The sequence below is a fragment of the Penicillium macrosclerotiorum genome (genome assembly GCF_028827735.1).
Source record: "Penicillium macrosclerotiorum strain IBT 26536 chromosome Unknown utg000007l_segment0_segment0, whole genome shotgun sequence".
NCBI lineage: Eukaryota > Fungi > Ascomycota > Eurotiomycetes > Eurotiales > Aspergillaceae > Penicillium > Penicillium macrosclerotiorum.
Genome location: NW_026643086.1, coordinates 2837964 through 2862516, shown reverse-complemented (window position 1 = coordinate 2862516; position 24553 = coordinate 2837964). Strand labels below are relative to the sequence as shown.

General features: G+C 49.4%; 10 protein-coding genes across 10 annotated transcripts; 4 read left to right on the top strand and 6 right to left on the bottom strand.

Annotated features, from left to right (window-relative positions):
- Positions 1-543: 543 nt before the first annotated feature.
- Positions 544-1305, top strand: N7462_007867 (ORMDL family protein; the record flags this gene model as incomplete). The annotated part of the gene is made up of 2 exons (XM_057079585.1): positions 544-1191; positions 1255-1305. The coding sequence occupies 2 exons, from the start codon at positions 544-546 to the stop codon at positions 1303-1305; spliced, it is 699 nt and encodes a 232-aa protein (XP_056932255.1).
- Positions 1306-2426: 1121 nt separating this feature from the next.
- Positions 2427-4282, top strand: N7462_007866 (uncharacterized protein; the record flags this gene model as incomplete). Its single annotated transcript, XM_057079584.1, has 2 exons — positions 2427-2544; positions 2604-4282. 2 exons carry the CDS (start codon positions 2427-2429, stop codon positions 4280-4282), a joined length of 1797 nt encoding a protein of 598 aa, XP_056932254.1.
- A 235-nt stretch (positions 4283-4517) lies between these two features.
- Positions 4518-6184, bottom strand: N7462_007865 (putative glucokinase; the record flags this gene model as incomplete). The annotated part of the gene is made up of 2 exons (XM_057079583.1): positions 4518-6010; positions 6064-6184. The coding sequence occupies 2 exons, from the start codon at positions 6182-6184 to the stop codon at positions 4518-4520; spliced, it is 1614 nt and encodes a 537-aa protein (XP_056932253.1).
- Positions 6185-7242: 1058 nt separating this feature from the next.
- Positions 7243-8311, bottom strand: N7462_007864 (glucosamine-6-phosphate deaminase; the record flags this gene model as incomplete). Its single annotated transcript, XM_057079582.1, has 3 exons — positions 7243-7446; positions 7503-8167; positions 8248-8311. The coding sequence occupies 3 exons, from the start codon at positions 8309-8311 to the stop codon at positions 7243-7245; spliced, it is 933 nt and encodes a 310-aa protein (XP_056932252.1).
- A 631-nt stretch (positions 8312-8942) lies between these two features.
- On the bottom strand, positions 8943-10708 carry N7462_007863 (uncharacterized protein; the record flags this gene model as incomplete). The annotated part of the gene is made up of 5 exons (XM_057079581.1): positions 8943-9674; positions 9726-10081; positions 10154-10198; positions 10261-10569; positions 10621-10708. The coding sequence occupies 5 exons, from the start codon at positions 10706-10708 to the stop codon at positions 8943-8945; spliced, it is 1530 nt and encodes a 509-aa protein (XP_056932251.1).
- A 530-nt stretch (positions 10709-11238) lies between these two features.
- N7462_007862 (uncharacterized protein) lies at positions 11239-12988 on the top strand (the record flags this gene model as incomplete). Its single annotated transcript, XM_057079580.1, has 3 exons — positions 11239-11619; positions 11674-12848; positions 12901-12988. The coding sequence occupies 3 exons, from the start codon at positions 11239-11241 to the stop codon at positions 12986-12988; spliced, it is 1644 nt and encodes a 547-aa protein (XP_056932250.1).
- A 696-nt stretch (positions 12989-13684) lies between these two features.
- N7462_007861 (calponin homology domain protein) lies at positions 13685-15718 on the bottom strand (the record flags this gene model as incomplete). The annotated part of the gene is made up of 2 exons (XM_057079579.1): positions 13685-15479; positions 15552-15718. 2 exons carry the CDS (start codon positions 15716-15718, stop codon positions 13685-13687), a joined length of 1962 nt encoding a protein of 653 aa, XP_056932249.1.
- Positions 15719-16120: 402 nt separating this feature from the next.
- Positions 16121-16876, top strand: N7462_007860 (uncharacterized protein; the record flags this gene model as incomplete). Its single annotated transcript, XM_057079578.1, has 3 exons — positions 16121-16187; positions 16271-16384; positions 16500-16876. The coding sequence occupies 3 exons, from the start codon at positions 16121-16123 to the stop codon at positions 16874-16876; spliced, it is 558 nt and encodes a 185-aa protein (XP_056932248.1).
- An 865-nt stretch (positions 16877-17741) lies between these two features.
- On the bottom strand, positions 17742-20510 carry N7462_007859 (argonaute/piwi family protein; the record flags this gene model as incomplete). Its single annotated transcript, XM_057079577.1, has 2 exons — positions 17742-19408; positions 19475-20510. The coding sequence occupies 2 exons, from the start codon at positions 20508-20510 to the stop codon at positions 17742-17744; spliced, it is 2703 nt and encodes a 900-aa protein (XP_056932247.1).
- A 1595-nt stretch (positions 20511-22105) lies between these two features.
- Positions 22106-23680, bottom strand: wetA (developmental regulatory protein WetA; the record flags this gene model as incomplete). The annotated part of the gene is made up of 1 exon (XM_057079576.1): positions 22106-23680. The coding sequence occupies one exon, from the start codon at positions 23678-23680 to the stop codon at positions 22106-22108; it is 1575 nt and encodes a 524-aa protein (XP_056932246.1).
- Between the last annotated feature and the right edge of the window lie 873 nt (positions 23681-24553).

Sequence of the window (24553 nt, the reverse complement as noted above, 5' to 3'; positions counted from 1 at the left end):
CATCCAGGTAACCTGGTAGAAACCATGCCATATCGAGGATACTATATATAAGTCATATACAGCAGGCCATGAAAACGAGGGCTCGCAGCTTGTCCACGGTCCACCAATAAATCTCCCGGTCGAATTAGCCGACAATGGTGCCATGTCGAGAGCGAATACCCTCCCGTGTTGTGTAGAGCGTGGTTTGAGTCCGTGCTGGTCGGAGCTTGGCTGCACGTGTCTGGCCAATTCCCATTCTCGAGACCTTCAGCTTCTTCCCTCCTCATCTGCGAAGGCATCTACGCGATTTACCCTCCAATCACTGAAAACCGAGTCTCTCAACGTTCCGAGGAACCAAGAAATACTCCGTGCGCAGCGAAAAACGAGACTGCCCCGTGACCCCCGAAAACCGATCCGCCCGACTCCAGTTCTGGGCCGTGTGCCACTTCCATCCCCACGCTCCTTTTTCCCCCATCATCAAACCAGATTCCTCTCTTCACACTGGCGTCCGATACCTCCAAGTCCTCCCTGTTGGTCCCCCGCGCCATCTCCTTTTCCCCCGAGATGGATGGACCGCAGCGGTTATCACCCAATACCCAGAAGCAGGGCCGCCGGCGGCGGTCCAGCAGCATCATCTACCAGGAGCCCGCCGAATCCATCGAGCATACTAGTGACCAAGCTGCACTGCCCAACCTGAATGCCAACTGGGTCAACGCTAAAGGTGAGTTGAGCTTGAATCCCAGCCCTCCCCCTCCCCCCAACGTCCCGACCGAACCGATTTGGACACCGTGGACACGTCCCCAACTCGCAGAACCCCAAGACAAGGCTGACAGGAATGTTGTCGCGCGAACAGGAGCCTGGACCATCCATTTCGTCCTCATTGCTGCCCTGAAGATTCTCTTTGACATTATCCCTGGTGTCTCGCAGGAGACCTCATGGACACTCACCAACATCAGCTACATGTTCGGCTCTTTCCTCATGTTCCATTGGGTGCGGGGCATCCCGTTCGAGTTCAACGCCGGTGCCTACGATAACCTCAACATGTGGGAGCAGATCGATAATGGCGACCAGTACACCCCGACCAAAAAGTTCCTACTCTGTGTGCCCATTGTGCTCTTCCTCCTCAGCACTCACTATACCCACTACGACTTGACCTACTTTACCATCAACTTTTTGGCCACTCTGGCGGTCGTCATCCCAAAGCTTCCTTTCGTACGTTTCCCATTGATAGTTCTTTCTTAATTGTGGTTACCGGCTAACTCCCTGCTTCCACAGTCGCATCGGTTGCGAATAGGTCTCTTTTCCGATTTGCCAGAGGACTCATAGTGTTTCCTTTCTGTTTCATTCCTCTCCATTTCCTTTGCTACATTGGCGTCTTCCGGCCTGCGAGCTTGCTCCCTGTTCCTTTCGTCTCCTCTCTCTTCGCCTCGACTTTTCTTCCATTCTCCATAAAGAAGCTACTGCATTGCGTTGATTCACGGTGTTTTGAATCCGTCGTTGGCTATTGCAAATTTCCCCCTTTTTTTCTTCCCTTGGCAAATATGAAGAGCAACACGACAAAGCAATTTGGCTGTGGAAGCCTCAGCCTGTCAGTCCAGTCCCTAGGGGTGTCTAGAGTTCCCCTGTTTTAGAACCCTGCATTTCTTATTCTGCACACTTGTGGTCTCAGTCGTGTCTTATACCAAAATCTTCTTAAAGCTTCCAATTGCATGTAATACTTCCATTAAGTACAGTAGCCCAAAATTAAAACTGGGGCTTACTGATTGCCTAGGTATGCAAGTCATTAAACTAGCCTTTCTTCTTGGCGTGCCCCATGCGGGGTATTGCATCATGGTGTGCAGTGACCAGATTCACACGTTCATTGTCTCAGACTTCTTGAATAATGTTGTTTATCCGTGAGACGGGACATATATTTTTGGCGTATACAGACCTAGCTTCGTATACACATGATGCTTGGTCTAGGCGAGGATATACTAAATCTCCATGGTGAAAACATATTGCAATACTGCGGGCAATTCCTCCTTGCTTCGTACTGTTGTTAAATTATCACAACATTTTTGATAGTAAGCATTTGTTTGACACTTCTGAAGCTATGAAAATATAAAAATAAGAATTGCAGTCAAAATAGACATAAAACAGCAAGTCAAAAACAGCAACACTTGAACCTACGATAAGAGCCTGCAGCTTGTACACCAACGGCCCAACGATGTATACAAAATAAAGCCGCAAACATCACATTCTCCGAGAGAAAGTATGAATACCAATTTTTCATTTCCAACTCCTTCCTTTTTCCATTCAATTCTCCACTGCCATCTGAGCCCACCTGTCATGGCCTTTTATCTACAACCTCATCATATAGAGTCCATATGACACCTCCAGCGGCCCGATACCGCCATCTGACATAATCCTTATCGATAAGTGCGCGTCTCGCGAACCGGACCAACGCGATGTCTTCTCAACAACTTGAGGCCATGAGTCCCTCGGGTGACAGGGTGTATCTTACACCTGACGCATTGCCATTTGAACTGGTTGAACAAACCGGTATTTTTTTCGAGGAGAAGCTGTGTTCGTTGCCACACCGCATCGTACATGAACCACTCTCGGCTGACTTTCCCCAATTACAGACACACCGGCCTTGAATCTCTTATTCAACACGCTTGCCTCCGGGACCTATGCCTCAGATAAAGCTATAATTCCGCGGCCGCAGCACCTTGCCCTCGCGGCAACTTTTCTCGTTCACCCGTCGACGACGACGCGCGCAAAATTGTCCGAAGAAAAAGAGGCGCCTCATCTTGCTCTTCGACTACTGCGACTTCTCAGTGCCTTGGTCAGTCCTAGGAGTGCAAACCTAAACCAAGCTTTTGGCTTCACACACTCTCAATTTTCGCGCTCAGGGAGAAGGTACCGAGCAAACGAGAATGATCAGAGAAATGAATTACGCTTCGATGAGACTCGGCTTCGGAGCTTCGAGCTGGCTCAGGAAGCGTCCGTTTGGTCTCGCGCAGAAGATTTCTGGCATGCGGCTGGGTGGGCGTTTAATTGCTCCGTATTACATCCCGAGCGCTGGCAATATTGGCAGACCTGGCTGGATTTTATATGCGAAATGCTAGAAGACGATTGGTCGGAACGGAAAAAGGAGTACGATAGATTACAGGACCAAAAGAAAAATTGTCCAAAGAGCCCCTCATCTGTCGGAAAGGTGACTAGAAAGGACAGAACATCTCGGACACAAGAAGGTGATCTGGATTTGCTCCGGGAGAGCTTGATCTTTCAGTATGTCTGCGCAGGTGAAGGGTCTGGCAAAAACCGCCGAATCATCAGAGCCATTTTTGCAGATGGCAGTACGGCCGCGGTCAATGAGTTTCGCGAGGTATTTCACAACGAACTCAAGCTACCCAAATCTAGCCATCGGCGCGAAATAGCCAAGAAAAGAGACCGCGAGGAAGTTAATATTGACCAAGAAGAATACGGTGACTATCTGACCCAAGATGAAACAGACGAGGATGACAGCACTAGTATGAACACAAACAAGCCACAGTCTCGTGCTGCCACGCCTCTTCCCGATACCGGGAAACTGAGACGCTCTAAGCGCACACGGAGAGGCACGCGGAACGCATCGGATGCAACTCCTACAGACCCGGTGAAAGAGAATGAGCATGCAAGCAATACATCTCTCACACATCACAGCGGCAGTGTTTCGCTGATGGGCGGTCTGGATTCTCTCAGCCTGCGCACGCGCCTCCTGAGTATTCTGTCCAAAGTATCTGAGGTGTTTCCAGAAGACTTTACACCCGTGGCCGAGCTCTATCACTTCTTTATCGAGAAGATTCGCCACTTGCCATTGCCAATATTCCAAGCTTTTGTCAATCCCCATGTGCTCCCGCACTTCTCAGATATAGAACAGATGACTCTTTGCGAACTTTTGCTGTTGAACATGATTGAAAGCTCTGCTCCACCCTCCGAAGAAGAATTTTTCACCCAGTCCAAGCTGGAAAATTGTTTTCTTCCTTTCGCTGCAGCTACAGCCAGTGTTGCCGACAATGCCAAGGTATCTATTCTCCTCGAGTCACTTCTCATGTTACTGGCGGACAGTGAGGAGAAACTAGACATGAGGCCCTCATTGAGAACAGCCGTTGAAAATGGCATCGTCAAACGGGCTGATAAGGCGCAAGAGGAAATGCGGCGAAGCCAGGCCAGTCGGGTCAAGGAGTCTCTTGAGTGGTGCTGGCTGCTTGAAAGTGGGGAGAGGTTGATGTACCTGTTGGATCTCCTAGGACCGCGAGGCCATCAAATGGCTGAATGAAGTTGATCTATTACTTTACGATACTAATGATGGCAATGATCCTAATAATGACATAATTTGAGTTATTCCTTCATACCACAGTATATGATGTCCGAGAATACAACTTAGGACATGCTATTCAACGGGCAAGTATATAAACGAGTCTATCCTCATAAGCGGTCCGCATTTTGAGAGTAGGCTACGATTCTAAATCTATTTTTGATTTATCAGTTCTCCCTATTTCTCAGGTAAATATCTATCGACCACACCGCAAAGTGGGTTGTTTTTCAGTCAAACCTGCCGCGTAGGCCATCAAGGCAGCACCCACACCAGATCCATCCTTCGTGAGACTGATCCTGATTCTTTTCTCACCAGCACCTCCGATCTCAGGAATTTCCCTCACAGCACCACGCATGTCAGTCTCGAACATTGGATAAAACTCTATGAGTGACCCGTCAGCTCCAATATCGATTATCTCTTCCGACAGTGGCATGTCTCTGAGAGCAGATGTGTGTTTTGGTAGCATCGACGATAGACCCTTGCAGACAAATTTCACAAAGTCAAAGATATGCCGGGCAAGAGGAGGTGCACAATGGTAGAAGTCTTTGAATCTAAACGACAAAAAGGGGATTGCTCGCCGAAAGGGTCGGTTTTCGATTTCACTCGAAGATATTTTGAGTCGCCCACTTTGTATAATGATGGCTGATAATGATGCACCAGCTAAGCGAGCTGCACGTCTGGTAATGGACCTTGCTATTAATTGGATGGCAGCTACATCTTCTGCACTGACATTCTCAACTGATAGAGCTTTTTGAAGGACCTGAGCCTTGCTGTCACTGTCGTAAGGTTCTGTGGTGACCAGCTGAGAAAGAAGCGAACTATTGATTCCGTTGTGTTGACAAACTTCAGACACTTCATGGAGTGTCATGCTGAAAAGATTCTCTTGAAACAGTTGTAGAATTGATAAGCGGAGCAACTCTCCAAGATATAGTCCAGATACCCTCTTCTCTAGCATTTGTGATCCGGGGTCTCCAGACTCTGCATCGAGTTTGTCATCAAAAGGCGTTCGAGGTAACACCTCCATTTTGTCATCAAATGAGCCCCATTCACTATTGATCACCATAATACCCTGGGCATCGGTCACATTCTCCCCAAGCCTTCGCACATTGGATAGCTTCTCCACGTAGGCGGCATTTGTCCCGGTCCCGAAAATGACCGCGCCTAATGTCGATATCTTCTGACCCGAGCTGTATGATCTTGTCAAGAGCGTACCAACGCTGTCATTTGCAAGAACGACCACCCGGACTGCCAAGCCCAATCTATCAATGGCTTCTTGAAGCAAAACGCAAGGATCGCAGCCTATCGCATCTGGTATATCCCAGCCCTTGTCCCAGCGTATCAGACGGCCACTGTTTAGGGAAATCTGCTCGCAGGTAAAACTGAATGTAAACCCAAGCTTGTGAGGCAATTGGCTGTCGGGATCGGAAGATGTATCGAGGAACTCCGCAATCTTCTGCGCAATGAAATCGAACAGGGGCAGATAGCTATCATTGACCATGATGTTGCGCGGAACCCTGTGCTTAGATTGCGAAACGGAGAAAGTCGAATCACCATGCAGGTTGGCCATGCATATTCTGCAGTTGCTTCCACCAAGATCAACAGCCAGGAACTGGCCCTTCTCGGATCCGGTCGGTATACTTCTCAGATAGGCAGGCAGCTGCCAGGGGCGGTCATTTTCAAGGCCATCCTCTGCGATGAATCAGTATGTTTTTGCATTGCAATTCTTGACTTTATTTGCTTACTTATCTGGTCAACAAAGTGCTTCGTTATTCGTCGCACACAGTTCGGGCTGAGGTCGAAGTCTCGAGCAATTGCCTCTGCTCGAGTTATCAATCTCGATCCAGGCTCTTTCGACTTTGCCATTGTAAGCCAAGATGAGGAAGTAAAGGTATCGAGAACGTTGAAAACATATCCATGATGATACACCGAATTATTAGAGTTTCATCAATAAACGCTCTCGCCTCAACTATGTGGGGCATCCAGGCTCGATGTTACAGGATTTATGATCACGATGTTCATGGCGATGGCCGGATTGCCGGTGATGGCCAGCCACTTCCGGCAATTAACCTAAGGAAGACAAGGCCCGGCCTCCTTTCCGACTTTGAGTTTAGGCTTGCGATACATATGACCCGCTACATCCCGGTGAAAGTTCACTTTGCCGGTTTCCCCGGCGCCCCACTATAGAGAGGGACTATGTATTGAACCAGCGCGCTATACGGCAAACCTGCGAATGCAGGCAGGATGAGATGCATCAGCGAACAAACCAACAAACCACACCACACCATGATGAAAGGAAGTCTCTCAGAGAGGAAACAGATGCTGCTTCAACAAAGTAAAAGTTGATTCTCTCCCTATCGGAGATGCGAAGCTATATCCTGTGAAATATATCCTCCAATCAGAGATCACCCCTCGTCTGCCATTTCCACACTACAGTATGGATGTGGAGAGGGGTGCCGAAGGGTTGCCCGGGGTTGGCGGTATTTCATTCAACCGTAGATGTGATGGAATTCATAATTGATCCACTTCATTGATCCAAAGTTAATTTTCTGATTTTGACAGTTTCAAAAGTATTGCTTCTTCCTCTACAATTATTCCGGCTCTATTGTGATATAAGTCGCTGCAAGGTATCGACGAGGCTATTCTTCCGACAGCAATCGTCTAAAATCGTGACATCTTTGCAAAATAGTATGGTTTATAGAGATAGATTCGGATAATACCAAACTATCAGCACAGAGGATTATACATAAAGTCGAGCACAATCAATTTGACAAACAACCTGGCACTCTGGAGTTGCATGAAATTGCGCTCTAACCAATCCTCGAGAGGTTGTATCCCGTAAACAGATTCTAGAAAATTTAGAAATAATTTGACATGTAGAGAAATGTATCTATATGGGACGCCCCTGTGAAATCAAATACCAATCAAGCTGGTGAGAATGGCATAGTCACAGATCGCAAACTTAATGGCTTTAACGGTCCAATGCGTGATGACATGCTGTCTGGAGTAAGCTCTCCATCCTCGGGCTCTTTCCAAGCTCCAGTGCCAGAGGTGGCCAGACTAAGCGCCGGCGGACTCTCGTTGCTCAGTCCTTTCTGGAGGATAGTCCGTTCCACCCCGGCAAAATACTGTAGATACCGTCAATTTAGGTCTCATGATAGGGAGTCCGGCCAAATATACTTACTCTGACGGTTTTGACTTTTAAGTCTAAAGTGGCGTCCTCATCGACGACAACCATGCTAGATGGGTGAAGCTGCAGGGAAGAAAGAGTGCACATATGAGAGACACCACCCTCAACCGCCTGCTGAATTGCCAGCGCTTTCGAGCTCCCGGTTGCTATTATTACCACCTCCCTGGCGTCCATGATAGTCTGCACGCCAACAGTGAGCGCCATGCGTGGCACTGAGTCAAGATCGCCACCGAAGAAGCGTGCATTGGCAAGAATTGTCTCATATGTGAGGGATTTGACTCTAGTCCGACTGACCAGACTAGATCCAGGCTCATTGAACGCAATGTGTCCGTCGCTACCCACACCACCCAGAAAGAGCTCAATTCCACCAAGAGCTTTGATTTTGGCTTCATACGCAAGGCACTCACTTGTTAGACTGGCAGCGTTGCCATCCAGAATGTTAACATTATTCACATCAATGTCGATGTGACGAAAGAAGTTGTTGTACATGAACGAGTGGTAAGATTCAGGATGGTCTCGTGGGAGGCCAACATACTCATCCATGTTGAACGTCACAACATGTTGGAATGAAACATCACCCTGACTATGTGCGGCAATCAAAGCCCGGTATATAGGAAGTGGACTACTTCCTGTCGGTAATCCTAGCACAAATGGCCGTTCTGCACTTGGTTTGAAGCCATTGATTCGTTCCATAAGAGGTGAGCGTCATGGTCAGTCGCCTTCGGGCACTTCCACTTACTAACAATATACGTGGCGATAAACTGTGCCACCTGCTCCGGACGTTCTCGAATTATCAAGCGCATATCTATGGATTGATTAGAGGAGCTGGAAACGACAACTGGGATTTGAGTGAATGCAAAGTCGACCTCGAAGGGGGTTTTGTCTTGCGTGAGAATTATTTGGAAAGCGGAGACTATGTTCTAGGATTTAATTACTCCAGCAGTTTGGATAACCAAGGTGCTGCAATAGTCTCAAAAGTGGAGAAACATTTTAATGAAGGCCTGGATTTCCATTCTTCATCATTGGGAAGTCTATAATTTCCTAGATTGAGAAACTCCGGTGATATCGGCGAGTCCGGCGAAGTCGGGGAAACCGGTGAACGGCATGCCACGTATAAGATCAGAGCGAACAAGTGCCGAGCCGCCTCAACGGCGGACCGGAAAAAGTTTTCTAGAAGTTGATTGACACCGGAGTAGTTGGGTGACGGATCTCATAGTTGCCCATATGACTAACCGCAGGTTATGCGGGAACATCGAGTCGAGGTTCTCAGGGAGATGTCGTCCTATCTGAACATTAAAAATAATCTGAAGAAGTGATAAAATAAGATACTATGAAACTAAGCCATTTGGAAATATCAAATAAAATCATATCGAAGTATTCATTCAACAATATTCAGTCTTTGCCCAGAGACCTATCAAATGCAAAAAAAAATAACTAAGCCTCCTTAGCATTGGCAATCTTCTCTTTATACTGCTTGCTTCCGAGGAACCACCACACTAAAATGAGAATAGGCAAACCACCCACCACAACACAAGTGTAGTTCATATTCTCGACTGTAAGGGGCATAGAGTAAGGGAAGCTGAAGAATACGATGGCAAAGACAAGCCAACCCAAGGCCACGCCATTGATAACCCAGCCCCACTTGCCCATGTGGAAGGCGCCTTTGTGCATGTTGCGTCGGCCAGTTCCCATATTCGTCAAGATTGGCATCAAGTAAGCAACATTGTTGATTGTGACAGCAGCGCCAAGCATGCTATTGAAGGCTGTGCTGCTCCCAAGATACAGACAGCCCAACACTGCAACGGCGGCAGCAACAAGCAGCTGCGCATTGAAGGGAATTCCAAACCGCTTGCTTACCTTCCCCCATACTTTGGAGAACGGCATGGCATCGTCACGCGCAAAGGCCCACAGGACCCGCGAAGTAGAAAGTTGGGATGAGATGACACATGGTCCAAGGGCAACAAATAAAATGAAGGTGAGGCCAAATGCACCACCGGCTGATTGTGTCGCCTGACGGAACAATTCGGCCAGGGGCAAGCCAGTGCTGGTAGTTGACAAGGCAGCATAATCCTGGACGCTGAACATGAGACCTATTAAATAGGTGACGCCGGTGACAAACGCGATGGACAAAGTGATGGCAATCGCTAGAGGTGCATTTCGAGAAGGCTGTCCACGTCAGTTCCAGGTACATGCAAAAAGAAAAACTTGGTAACACACATTTGGCATCTCCTCCGTAATATGAGTTACGCCGTCGAGTCCCCCCAGACTGTAGAGTGGGTTCACAAGGCCAGTAATAAAGCAGATACCGTTGCTACTCCAGCCGGTATTGTTGATCCAAGTTCTGAAGACAAATTCACTGTTCTGATGGGTCGGGGCACATGCAACAACAGTAATAAGAACAACCAGCCATCCAATTTGCAAGTAAAAAAGAGAGAATTTGTTTAACGCTGGAATGATCTTGTTCCCGAAAAGGACCACAGCAGCGGTGAGAGCATTCAGAATCTGGTAGATGACAAAGGTCTCCCAGGTTTTAATTGCGATGGTAGGATGGTAAAGGGCATAAAGTGCTTGGACTGTTTTTGATTAGATAGAACATACATAGGACATGCGTTTAGATAGGGAGTATAAGAGTATGATATACGCACCGACTTGAGCGAAAATTAGATTTGTCGATGCAGTGGTGAATATCCCTAAGACAATAACGTTAGTTGTGCCATCCAGTCGCAAACAAAAAGCTGATTTTGCTACTCACAACCACAGACAGTCAACCAGCCAGTCAAAAAACTCAAGAAAGCACTGTGTCTTTTTGGAGCCACGGCGGCGATCCAGTGATACATGCCACCCTCCGTTGGATAACTCGAAACGAACTCAGCCAGCGAGGCACCCAAGAAGGATTGCATGATAGTAACAAGAATGAAGCCATAAATAATTGCACCGGGTCCGCCTGCGTTAATTTCGGTCACAATGCCCAGTCCGAGGCCTGTCCAAGAGATTGTTGTCGTGGATGCTAGACCGATCAGTGATAAAATACTGAAATGGCGTTTCAATTCCTGAGTATGGCCTATTCATCATTAGCACACCAGCATATTCCGATAAAGAAGCAACGACATACCCATCTGAGCCAGACGTAGCTCATCGGCGTTCATGGGTGGCCCATCCTTGGCCTCGAACACCGAGTCCTCCGCGATGGTTTCGCCCATTTTTGCTATTTAGGTGCGTATCGAATAGGTTGCTGTTGGATTGAACGGAAGAGGTTGTGCTGCCGAGTTCCACCCAATTGTGGCTCGGGCCATGTATTATTATATCGATCGAGTTCATCAACACATGCAATCACTTGACCTCTACCAGCCCCACAGTTGCGGGAAAATTCGCGGAGTCGAACAGTGGTGGAAAGAGTTGAAAGCAGCCTTATCGGTCCCTGGTTCGGCGTGAATTGGCACGATAACCGCTAGTCAACCGCTAGTCAACCGGTAAACGGTCGGCTCATAGTACATGATAGCAAACCCCGGTTTCCCCGGTCATTTCGCCGGAGCGGAGGCTATGCCGGTGCCGGCATACCAATTGAATTTTGGCTTTTCTATATTCCGTAAAATCGAGCGGAGTCATGGAATGTGGGGAAACCAGTCCCGACATTATGCCGATATCATGATATCCCAATAGCTGCCCTGGCTATAAAGCCTCAGTGAATGCAATATTTTGTGGTCGTGTGCCTTCCGCATAGTACGTCAAGATGCGGTTTGTCAATTGGTCTCGAATTGTTAGCCTCAGCCTGCTGAGTACCAGCTTGGCCTCTGCAACTGAGTTGAGCAAGGCGTCGCAGGCTCTCTTCGATCAGTCCATGTCCCTTCTTGATGATATTTATGACCCCGCTGCATCCTATTTGCACTACTTTTATTATCCTTTGGCCGCAGGTTCACACGAGACGCGATCAACCGTTTGGTATTCTGTTGGACTCCTCCAACGCAACCAGGGAGATGATCTCGAGGAAGCTGTGAAGATCCTCAAGAATGTCATTGCGGGCCAGGAGAAGAATACCTCCGCGCAATGGTATGGTGACTATACAGTATATCCAGAGCAACCAACGGTTGGAAGCCCTGCGTACGCCCCCGACGTAAGTGACACTATCTTCCAAATACCCTGAGCGGCATTCTGAAGAAAGAGATAGATCTATAACACTTGGGACCCCAACTGGAGAGGCTTCATTGGGACCGCATTGATTGTCATCTATGAGGAGTTTGGCAAAATTTTGCCTGCAGATGTGAAAGAGCTGGTCATTGAGAGCCTGTACAACAATACAATCGGAGACAGCTATCGCGTTGGCGGCGTCGATGGCGATAACTTATACCCGGCCTATTCCAATGCCTGGTTGATGCGGACTGTGGTGACTTCATGGACTGGCCACTACTTGAAGAATGCCAATATGACAGCTGCGGGAGACAATGATGCCCATGAATTTCTCGAGCTTTTTGATCGCAACCACACTTTATCCGAGTTTAACGGCCCAACCTACGCCGGTGTTTCGCTCTATGCTCTGACTATTGCAGCCAAGTATCTTTCATCGACCACTTCTGTTATTGGGAAGAATGCAGAGAGGGTGATCCAGGATATCTGGGGCTATGAGTCCCAGCTATGGAACCCCAAAATGAGAAATTTTGCCGGTCCATGGGACCGTTCGTACGGCTACGATATGAACAAGTATGTTGGTATCATGTCTCTTTGGGTCTGGTCGCTTGTCGGAAAGGAGTACGTGTGGCATTCAACTTCTCCAATCTGGACTATGGCCCATGCAGACGATTTTGAGATCTCGCCCCTTGTCGCCGTTCTTGCAAATTTCCACAAGAGCCTCGTGCCGAAGTCCTCTCTTGAGAGACTGACCTCTTTCTCCGGCGAGCACACCTATAGTGGACATGCTTACGCTCCTCCAGCGGACTACGAGCCTCGCAATATCACAACATGGCTGTCTGCCGACCTGACAATCGGAACAGATTCCTTCAACCAGAGTGTTGTGGGTGGCTATTCAGAGGACTCGTCGTCCTTCTCCCCTTCAGTCGTGCAGTGGATTCGCTCTGATAAATCAATTGGCTATTTCAACCTATACCCGACTGAAACGGCATTGAAGGCGGAGGTGAGCCCATATGCACTCAACCTGACATATCCTCTGGGAAATTCCACCAGCACATTCACATTTGTCCTTGCCTCCAATCCACTCGGGTCGAAGCGTGATATGTCTGGACTCAGTGATGTCGATGGTCTACAGATTGAGGTAGTCGGTGGAACTGTCAACCCAGTCCCGGAAATTTCTTTCTGTGGACTAGTTGGCGGAACTTGTGATATTATCCAGTAAGTTTGATGGTGTTCTTTTTGGACAAGGGAACTTTGCTAACAACCCCAGTAACTTCGAGTTTTGGAATATAACCTTTGTCATGGACGAAAACAGCTCTGATATTCCGAGCATTCAGTTTGAATTCACTCTCAATTAAGTAAAAATAAATCATCGAATTTAGCTAAGGCCACGTATAATGAAAATGCAGAGAATAAGATACCTAAGATCTAATGATATGCCTTTGGGAAATATGTTCATGAAGAGAATATCAGATAATATTGAGAAATGGTAAAGTAGTTATAGTTCTTCCAAAGGTTGAAAACCAAGTCGCTCCTTGATCGTTGTACGGCCCTATTCGCCGCATTTCTCTTCCAGCCCAACGAATCAAGAGACATAGTAATGGTTTTCATGGAACAGAAACTATATCTCATGTAATGTGATGTACAGTTATTCAAGTTCTCGGAATTGGCGTGACCCCCACACACTTGATCACTGTTTTTCAAAGCACCCGTCAAGCCTTAGTACAAATCCATAACCGAGCAGGCTGCCTAAATTGAATTGAGAAATACGAGTGTATATAATACCAAATTCGATTGCTTCAACCACAGGGTTGCTGCTAGCATTCAGTACAAAGATAAAAGTAGACTGTAAAAGTAGAACTCGCATCAAATATAGGATATGGCTGGTAGGATCCATCGTATCCCAGAAACAATCCACCAATCAACCGAGTCGCCGACGCAAAGGGAACGCAAGGAGAGCTTATGAAATGGAGAAGAAGACAGACAAGGCGGGGGTACAGAGAAAGATATCCTAGAATCCTCTAGGTGGGCTAGGTGAGAATAGCAGTAGTTGACTACGGAGGTGGCCGAGGACCAATAATTTGGCGTCTAGCACCTCCAATGCCGAGTCCTGGACCACCACGGTTTTGGTTGTCACCACCCAAGTAACCATACTGGTGAACATCCCAGGACTGACCCGGTCCTGAGCCAAGTGAGGGATCGCGAACGCCTCGCTCGGCGGCAGCCTGCGTTTGCTTTTGGTTATCTTCCCACTCGCGCTGGCGTTCACGTTCACGCTCCATCTCACGCTCCAAAAGTGACTTTGATGCCCAACCACCCGCACGAGTTTTCTGTTGCGAAGCCACACGGCGCTCATTCTCGGCGTCAATCTCGCCAGTTGAGGTATAATCTTGGGTTCGATGAGCTGATGGAACAGGAGCGACAGGGGCTGGGTTTGAAGAAAGGAACCGGTCAGCGCGGCTCTCTCGGCTGCGGTTGGCAGTGTATGCTACTGGATCGGGAAGAGGCCGGGGAGCTGCAGGGAGATCCCTGGGTGGAAGTGTCGGTTGTGACGCTGAAACAGGTTCAGGAAGTGGGCGAGGGGGTAGAGATGGTGTTGGCTCTTCTGTGGCGGTCTCGGCTTCCTCCTGGGCAGCTGGCATTTCTTGGTTCTTCTGCCATTCTCCACGGAGCATCCTGCGCTCCTGCTCCAGAGAGGACAGGTCGTAGCTCGGCTTGGGAGGGACAGGTATCGGACGTTGGCGGCTGTGGCTGCGAGGCTGAGACTCATTGCCGCTTTTTTGATCCGGGATGCTCTGTCTCTCTGTCTGATACTGGCGTTCCCGCTCTTTGGCTAGCTCAAGCTCTCGCTCTAACTCCTTAATGCGACGACTCTCCGGTGTCTCATCAACGGTTCCAGCTCCACTCGCAGCAGGGATGTTCTGGCTGGACTGGTATTGGCTGAGAAACTGCCCATTGAGGCGAGCATCATTGACACCCTGTCGACGTTGCCGCTCCTTTTCGAGGCGTTCCTCTGCTTCATTCTCCTCAGCCATACGGCGCTGCTCCTCTTCTTCCCACTGACGCTTCTCTGCATCCCATCGCTTTCTCTCCTCTTCCAGTTCCCGAAGCTCTTTCTCCCTGAGGCGATTCGTCTCTTCTTCCCATCGTCGCGCTTCTTCGGCCCTAGCCTGGGCCTCCAACTCCTCTTGTTCACGCTGGCGAGCCCTTTCAATCTCCTCTCTCTCCTCATTCTCCTTGCGAATTCTGTCTTCCTCTTCACGTCTGCGTTTCTCTTTCTCTGCAAGGCTGGGGACTGCAGGACCTGGGGTTGTAATCTGCCGCCGCGCACCAAATGCAATGCCCTGGTTGCCTTGACTAGCTCCACCCATATAGCCGTACTGGTGAATATTCCACGCGGGTGCGGCTGAAGACCCATCCGGTTTCTTGTTCCAGGAGCCCAGAGAGCCTGATGGTTTCGAAGGGCTCCCTGGTCGCCCTGGACCAGAAGGGACCGCATCGCTAGCGTTGCTGGACGCCCGTCCGTTCCGGGGAGTAAAAGTGCCAGGACTAGAAGAGCCTGTGGCATTCGGGCTCACCATCCCACGCTTGCTCTGAGGGCCAACTGTTCGGGGGAATGTGGTGGGCGCAAGAGCATTCGCACGCCGACTGAATGCTGCGAGACATTGGAGCACTTGGGCCGGGTCTTTCGATTCATATAGATCGACGGTCAGAAAGACGTCATGTGGAGGCAGATTCAGGGGCGCCATCTGGCATGCACGGAGGAAATGGGAGATGTTCTCCATCTGTACAAATGGCATCGCAGATGGCTTATACTTGACGCCTGGTGACACAGCCAGATTGACCAGTCTTGTAGACAAGGGGGTTAGTCGAGACTCCAATTTTTATCTACAGCATGAACTCCGCGCAGTCAAGACTCACTTGCATAGGGCGACTCCATCTTTAAGCCCTTCAATAAGATCACTCGACGGTAGTTTCTCCCGTAGCACCTCCTCGATCCAGTCGCGCACCTCGGCGGCTGCCTGCGGGGTATAGCGGGACAGGCGCATATTGCGCAAGTCTTTATCCAAAGAAGTCACGGAAGCCATGGTTGGTTCAGATCATCAATTCAGAATTCGTCGAGAGGATGTTAGGCTTCTGGGCTGGTAGTGTGTGCTTTGCCCCGGGTTGGGTCGGTATCCCTTTGAGGATGTGCCTGATCGGCCCCAACGGTATGGAGTCGAGTCGGGTATCGGAAAAGCAAGTAGTCAAGGGTAATTCAAAAGGCTAGACACGGATTCACCGTGACCAGAAAGCACCAAAAAGTCCCGCGAACCCCGAGAGAGGAAGGTTCAGAGTGAAAGGTGGAAGAGAAGGCGGACTGGAATGCCCGGGGCTGTTTCTTTCGGGTGCGCCGATGACGTTCCTGACGTTCTAGCGCTTTGCCCGCGAACCACTTTTTCTCCACGAACCTCCGCCTCAACTCTGCCTCGCGCGCCCGCACAGCGAAAATGGTCAACAGCCTGTGGTTCAAGTGGAAGAGCCTTCGGCTCCCCTGGCGACGATCGATTCTTGCTGGTTCGTCCTTAATCTTTATTCTCGCTGGCGCTTTCTGCGGTTGGGGGTTCGTCGATCTTGCTGACCATTGAATCACTCCTCAGGCCAGGATCTTACTGGAAACACCTTCTGGCTATTTAAAGACGCGAATACCAGCAGGTATCGACGAATGGTCAAGCCCGACCCCAAAATGCACCACAGCGATCTACAAGTTTCACGTTAGTTATGTTCCCTGTTTGGAGGAGTGGCGTTGGCAACTGCTTCCGGCAGCGCCTCCATCTCAAAAGGATTAGAGATGAAGAAGTTGCTAACTCTCACCGGGCGAATGTACAGCGCAATGGCATCAGTGGCTTCGATATGTCCGTGAAGATCCACCGAGCATCGAGGAACAGCAGCAGGACCTCATCCGCCAAGCACAGATTAAACAACTTGCCCGACTAGCTGATGAACGGTGGGCTAGCAAACCATCCTTCCTCGATAAACCCAAGACGCAACCGCCACTTCCCACCACCGAGACCAGTGATGCTTCTATCAATACTACCTCGCATCCTCCCGCAGACTCCTCGACACCCGCACCGCCCTCTCAGTCCAACCCCGTCTCTGCCGAGCAAACGTCCAAGAAAGAAAAGGATCCGTGGGCAAATGCGAACAGTGGAAATCCAGGAGACAGCTGGCAACCAGATTCATGGACTCCTACCTCTCACCGATGAACGACGATACCCCTCGAAACCAAAAATTGTACTGGGCGTGGTGGGCGAGGTATGAGCCATAAATAAGAAAGCCTTTCTGACTTGTCTTGGTCATACTTGAAACGGCAGCAAAGAGCGGTTAGCCGTCTCAGTCCTGTGGGCCAATAGACGAAATCCTGTCGCGGCCACGGTTGCATGTTGTCTATCTGTTGAAGTCTCGACTTGAACGACATGCGATACGTATCGATTAAAGTTTCCGGAACTGATTGCCCCCCCAAAAAACATGCCTGGAGCCGCTACTCCGTCACATGTTTCCAGAGCCATGTCCAAGACCAGACCTCCCTGTATTATATCCAATGTATTCCATACGACTTTGTCTTCATGCTTCTATTCTAACCTCGAGCAGTATTCTTACTTCTCTGATGTCTTACATGACAATCTTACTGAAACATCAGTTGACTCTATTTGGGTTGCACTAAGGCTCTTTTTGGTATTTTCGTGTTAATATCTTTGACTAATCGATGCATCACAATCGACAAGCAAACATATGGGCTCAAAATAATACTCTCTCCATCTCCACCCTTTTTTCTGGAGTTTCATCACTGTTTCCTTGATTTTTTTGGCGGTTTGACAGATGAACGTGTATCCTGCATGCAATAATGGTGTCTTCATCTTCTTGAAAGTATTGACAACCTCAAAATCAATCCAAATTCAGATGACCCATTTCCATCAAGCTAAAAACAAGGTCGGGCCCTAGCATGCCAAGATAAAAGCGAAAATTTGCAGATGAATAAAGTGATGAGCATGTGAAAAAAGGATCACAAAAGGACAGAGCTTCGGAGTGATATTGTCATAGTCTGTGAGCACGGCAATGGCATGATTGATTTCAAATGTAAACCATGTTCTCGGAAACATTGGGGGACAAACGGGAAACAATATCATCCGGCCCCGGCGCATCCTGGACATTCTGGATATATTGCTTCTCGAAGTAGTAGGCCCGGACATACTTCCGCGCGCGATCCGCAAATCGGTCAGCAAGGAAGGCAGGTGTGCTGTAGCTGATGGAGCGAGTGCAGCGGCCCATCATGTAACAGATGCTATGGGTTAGCTCCTGGAGGCTATCGACGGCGGCGGCACCATCTCGAGCGGTAGCACCGAAGATCTCGTCGTGGATCACAATGTAGTGGGCCGGTCTTGCTGAGCCCTGAAGTGGACTTTGTGCCTGGAGATAGAAGTCCCAATAGATGGGGCGAGTGACACCGCGGTCCACAACCGTTCCATTGATGGGATTTGAAGTCCGATCACAGTCCTGTTGGGCTGTGGGGAAGAATCGCACATTATGGCGTTTGCCACAGACCAGGATAGTGACCCGGGGCGGCTCATTCTTGTAGATGGCCTGGATGGCATCTCTCACCCCTTTCATTTCTTCTGTCAGGACCATCTGGTACTGACCCTCACTGACACCATCACGGTAGATAAGGATGTTCTGCGGCAGCTCCTTGTTGTCCTTCTTCCATCGCTGCAGACGGGCCAGCAGCATCTCTTTCAGGAACTGGACATTCTCCATCCGACGTTGCTGGATCTTTACCTGACCAGGCCATTGTCCAAGGCGACCGTCCACGCTGGCAACAATAGAGGCGATGCTGGGGAATGTGTCTGGATCCGTTGGAGATGGGTGCGTCACATCAAGGCCAACGACAATCGTCTTTCCCGATGACAGCAATGTAGGAGGAGTTTCGAGCACCTGGTTCACACCACCCATGCGGAGATTGATCTTCAAGGAATTGTTGGCCATGTATTGGTCATTTCCAGGAATAAACTTGGAGGCAAGACAACAGTGGTTCAAGATGCCAGCCTTCGTATCGCCAACCCATTTCACGAATTCAAAAACCCGATCCGCACCGTTCGGAAGCAGCACCAGCACCAGCTCAACGCGAAGTTCTTTCATTTTATCGAACATCATGCCAATCTGTGCTGGTTGTTTGGTCTCATTTTGGTTCAGGTCAACGTTGTGGACTGGGAGTATTGGAATAGACATATTAATGCCCAAGTCCTTCGATTTGGCATAAAAGCTCTTCAGTGCATTTTCCACATTTCCTGGAGGATTGATAGGTCTTCCGTCCCTGTCAACTCGGCGAATCAAGACTCCAGTCCACCTGTTGATAGTAGCAGCTGAGCAGAAGCGCTTGTTAATCAAGTTCCATGCACCGAATCGTGGGACCTCCTTTTTCGATCCATATTTCAGACTAGGGGCATTCAGGATGCGTCCGGGAACAACAGTCATCTTTGGGTTAATGTGGATGCCGAGTTTATCCGTGTCTTGCCTGTTGACTCCAATGATATCCAGTCCGTCTTGTGTAATGGACGTATAGTTCTCTGGGGGTCGTCGACAGCTGAACTTGATTATATTCCGACGCTGGGCAGTACCAAGTTCGCCATGGTAGATTTGGCCAGGTAAGATGGTGCAGACATCCAAAGGAAGGTAGGTCGGCCGTTCCGTATTACCGACATTCATCACAGGCTTGTCGCCATATCGCAGCGTCATTTTGTACTCTATGAAAGATTAGCAGAATAAGCGCGGACTTCTTTTTGATAGAGAAAAAGTAAAAGGGTATTGACCTTGTTTGAAGTAGTTGGTGACGCTGATGTAGCGACCCTTTGCCTGTGGCTTGTCCCGATCGTACATATAGAACTCAACGTTATCTGCACAGGATCCAACACGAGGAACACGAGGAGGGTGTTCCCCTCTTCTTCCATCACGAGGAGTTGCCAGGCCCCAGACGACCTTGACACGAGGCTCTTTGCCATCCTTTGTCTCGTGCTTTAAATGGGAGAGCTCGACCCGGATACCTTTGACATACTTGTTGAACATATGACGGTCCTGGCCAAAGACCTTTTCAAATTCATTGACTAGGAATGCCAACGGCCCGGGGCGGTAGAAGGCACCGTGGTTAACATTGACGTTGAGTAAGATGCGACCTGCGGACAAGCGCACACTACCGAAGAAGCCACGGATGCAGTCGAGTCCACCCTCAAGGTACATAGACTGACAACGCTGATCAATCCTGAAGAACTTGTTTCCGCCTTTGCCAATGGTGACTATGCCCGGATCATGGTACGGCGACCTCCCCATCAAGATGTTCAGTGCACGGATAGAGATAGCTTCATCGGGAATCTGGCTTTTCATCGTTGCATCCCGAAGCCCGGTCAAGACCTGATTATGATCAATTATACCATGGAAATTGAAGCTGACTTGATAATTCTTCTTTTCGCCGTTGCCATTCATGTCGACAGAAATTGGCAAGGGTCGTGTATCCTTGATTTCGGCACAGGTAACGAGCTCGCTAACACCATCAGTAGCGGCTTTGACTGCAATAACCTTTTCTTCTTCAAGCAGCTTTTTGAAGATATCTTTGAGATGGCGTTTCGGTTCTGGTTCCGGCTTGATTCCGATGCGATAAGAGTAAAACCGGACATTTTTATCGAAAGCCATCTCGAAGAAGTTGGTACGCAGAATGATCGGGCGTCCCTTGGTGCCATAGCCCGGACGTCGAGCCAATTGACCCTTGGAGGCACAGATGTCCTTGCCTTTACGAATGCATTCTTCCTCGAAGTTCTGGACTCTTGAGTCTGGTTGAGGAGCGCCTTCGAGCATGAGACTATATTCAAATATGTCAACATCATGTTCTGGGGAAAAGAGAAGGACAGGAGAAATTTACCTTGGTCCGGCTGAAGAAGATGGGTGACTGCCACCACCACCGCGTCCACCGCCGCCACGGCCAGTTTGTCCACCTCCTTGGCCGCCGCCACCGCCACGGGGACGACCACCTTGGCTGCCTTGACCTTGAGGAGGGCCGCCTCGTCCGCGTTGTCCACCCTGGGACCGAGATCGATCGGGCAAGTCGCCCCGAAGACCACCCGAGGATCTGTGAGACATTTTGTCTTCAATCGGATCTGGGCTGTAAAGAACAGAGGATGTGATGGAATTGAGGTGTTTCGAAGGAAAGAGGAGGCAATTGGAGGGGGTCGAAGGAGGAGAAGCGGGAAGAGTGCGATGATGGGTTGAGAGAATCTGCACAAGTTCCGGGCTCTACGGAGCCCAGCGTGAGATCCCGAGAAAGAGGGGAGTCGGAGAGAAAATATATGAGGATAGAGATGGAAGAGACAGGGTTAAGGGGTTTGAGGTTCTGAGTGCAGATGTGAAGGTGTTTGTCTGTAGGGCTTGTCAGCAATTGAAGATCTGAACAGTAGCAGAGGATAATGACTGGAGATTTGAGGGAAGAGAACAATATGTTCTCGATCCGGGACAATAGAGTTAGAGAATAAAATGGTTCAGGAAGGAAATGAGTGATGGGTAGAAAAGAACAAATCAGTAGAAATAATATTGAAAAGTTAGGGGTGATGGGACGAGAAAAGGCAGGTAGATAGTATGAGGGCTGGACTAAGAGAAGGGGTGAATAAAGTGCAGGAGATACAGATCATGGGGTAGAGAATTTCACAACATTGATGGGGAAGTCACCAGAAGTAAGGGAATCAGCAAGTATAAATGCAGTTCCGAACAAGGGAAGAATTTCGTAGGCACAGTGAATGAAAGCGGCAAAAGAGATTTGGATATCAAAGGATTGTAACGGAATAGAAGATGCGATATATGGTCATCTCCAACATCAGAGAAGACGGCGGACTTACCTTGATTAGGCCCAAGACAGCCGCACAGCGAGAGTATGTGTATGTGTATGTGAATGTGTGAGGGAATGGATGTGAAGAAGAGCGAAGAAAGGAGAGGAAAGGGAGGCTGTTTCAAGATAGGATCAAAATAGAAGAGTTATCAGATGTTCGACCAGAAAGATTGAGCATCAGCGGGTGTGGCTAAAGGAGGTGAAAGTAGAGGTCAGCTACTCACCAAGTATATATCAAGGTCTAGGGCTGTCAAATATGTTTCAAATATCGATGCAAAGTGATAAGGCTGGTTTCTATTGAGAAGGAAGAAAATCGAGGCTGAGAAAATTCGGATGATATGAGATATTGACAAATGTGTCTAGACATTATATAGAATGATTCTAACATTTTTGGAGTATTGACTTGAAGTCAAAGCTGGGGAGATCAAAGCCAAAATGAAAATGAAGGATCAAACACCGAAGCAACCAGAGCAGATATTCCCATGATATAAAAAAAGTCAAAAACACCGGCTTGAACGTTCAAAGATATCAAAAAAAGGCAAAATAATCAATTAATAGAGAGAAGAGCTCTGCATCAACATAGAACAGCTTCTAAGGCCTCGACGTCACCACCGGCATTGCGTACGGCGAGAAGGGCTGCCTCACTCAATTTTCGGCGTCGATCCCGAGCCTCCTGCTCCCGGCGGGCCTTTGTCTTGGAGCTACCAGAGGGAGCGACACCAGTGAGAATCTTTTGGCTGTCATTGGCAGTGAAATTCACAAACGACACACTGACAGACTTGTTTGAGCCACGTGGGCTAGTGGAGCTCTTTGCCGGCTTGGGGCCAGTCATGCTCTGGCCAGAAAGCTTGCGACTGTGAGTGCGGCGGTGAGTCCCCTTGGCAATACCGTTTCGTGTATCCTTTGGTGAAGTGCCAGCCTTGGGGGACAGTGAGGGGGAGCGAGAGGTGTTGTGGAGGTGAGGAGCAGTGAAGGGCGCGACGAACTTCTGGTTGTTCGTGGAGAGCATGTTGGAGGAGAGAGAGGAGTCGCCAGACATATCAAATGAGGGATCCAGTTGGATCATCAATCCGCCATGCATCATATCCTGGCTTCCGACGCTCTGCATGGAGCGCTGAGGGGCAGGGGAGTTGACCATTGTTTGGTAGTTGGTCTGTTGTTGGGCGACCCGCGAAGGCATGGGTGACCACCATTGAGCATCATGACCTTGAAGATCTGGGGTGAAGGAGAGAGAGGTGCACAGAGCATCTGATTGCCATGAAGAAATGGATTGAGGATCAGAGGAGTGTGAAGAGGAGAAGATGTCATCTGCAGATGGGGGGCTGGAGTTGGTCAAAGCCGACGAGCTGGGATGACTCATGTATTGCTGCTGGTTTCGAGCCAGTGCAGTAGCAGAAGGAGATGGCATGGAGACTGCAGGGGACTGGTGGAAAAGGCGTGCATCATATTGAGGAGGCATCTCTGCCGAATCTCGGGGGTGGTTCAGAGCGGTGGTGTCTGCGGACATGCTTTCATGTTGGATAAGAACGTCTGAGGGCGGGGGAGACAAAGGGAGACGATCATCGGAGCTAGCGAGAGTAAAGTTCTGGATTCTTTGGGCCCAGGCCTCCGGATACGCCATTCTTCCTTTGTGGATAGAAGAGCGCATCAAGCTAGGGGAGGAGCTTTGCTTGCGCAGAAGCGCACGGCGCTCATGCGGATCCCGATGGCGAATAGACTTGGGAGTAACGAGAGCACTTTTGTTCGCTTTGCGCTGAGGGGTAGCCGGGGGAGTAGACGGGGAAGCGGAGGGATGACCGGAGGACAGAGTTTGGGTGATAGTAGGGCGGGAAGAGACCTCGAAGTTATTCAAACCGCGGTCTGAAATAGCAGAGGGGTGGACGGTGTCTTGAAAAGCAACCTGCTCGCTGACGGAGCTGTCCTGCAGGGACCAGTCTTTGGTCCAGGGTTGCGGTGATTGATGATGGCGTTTGGAGGTGGAGACAGTGGGGGAGAGATCGCCACAGTCACTGGATAGGGAGTCCAGCGGGAAGAGCTGGTCGAAGTCGGTGGAGAACGAGGTGTCCTTGCCATCGGCACCCGAAGAATCCATGTTGACGTATTGGTTGAACAAGTCATTGAACGAATGATCGAACGGTTGGGCGAACATCTTGGCTATTGGGTTTCCGTTTGCGGCCACAAACAAGCGGGAGAGCGGAGACTGAGCAATGATTGGGGGATCCGAAAATCCAGAATCGCGAACCACGGACCGCGGCAGAGGTATAGGGTCAGACGGTTCGTTTGAAAAGATGAATAAGATTAGGGCTGAAGGAGATCGGAGATCAATGTAGATCTGCCGGGATGCAAGGCGCAAGGCAAAAGTGCAAACGAGGGCACGGCAGGTTTGGCTGGTTTGATAGCGATTGAAAGCGATTGGAATCCGGGGAACAAAGAGACCCGAGCGAAAGAATGCAAAGGATGCAAAAAGCGAGGGAGTTTGCAATCGATTTGCGACGGAACGACCGTTGGGATATTGGATCGTTTGATAAGAGTTTGTCAATCAACCAAAACAGTGCTGAGCATGCAAAGAAAGCAAAGCAAACAAACAGATGGAAGCAACTATTTGAATGTCCTCGTCCAGCACCAGCCTCGCACTTTTTGCATACATTCCAATGAACCCTCCCAGAGGTGTCAGGAATGTTCTCTGAGGAACCCGGTTGGCTGTCTTGCGGCTCCACGGACCTTCAAAGGACTGCGCTGAACGACAAAGACCAATCATCGAGCCAGGAAGTATAATTGAGCTGCCAGATCTTTCCCTCTCGGGCGCCCACCGTTCCCCAGCGTGGATGTCGATCCGGATAGCCACCTCCGAGAATGCAACCTTCCCGTGCCAAACCCCAAAGCAGCGGCAGACTTTGAATAAGTCGCTGTGGCGGGGGAAGTGGAGAGCCGGTCGGTAGGCATGTCAAATGAACACCTTCCATCTCGATCGACATAGCTCACATGAGAGCCATACGACCTTGAATTGGAGGCCCGGCGAAGA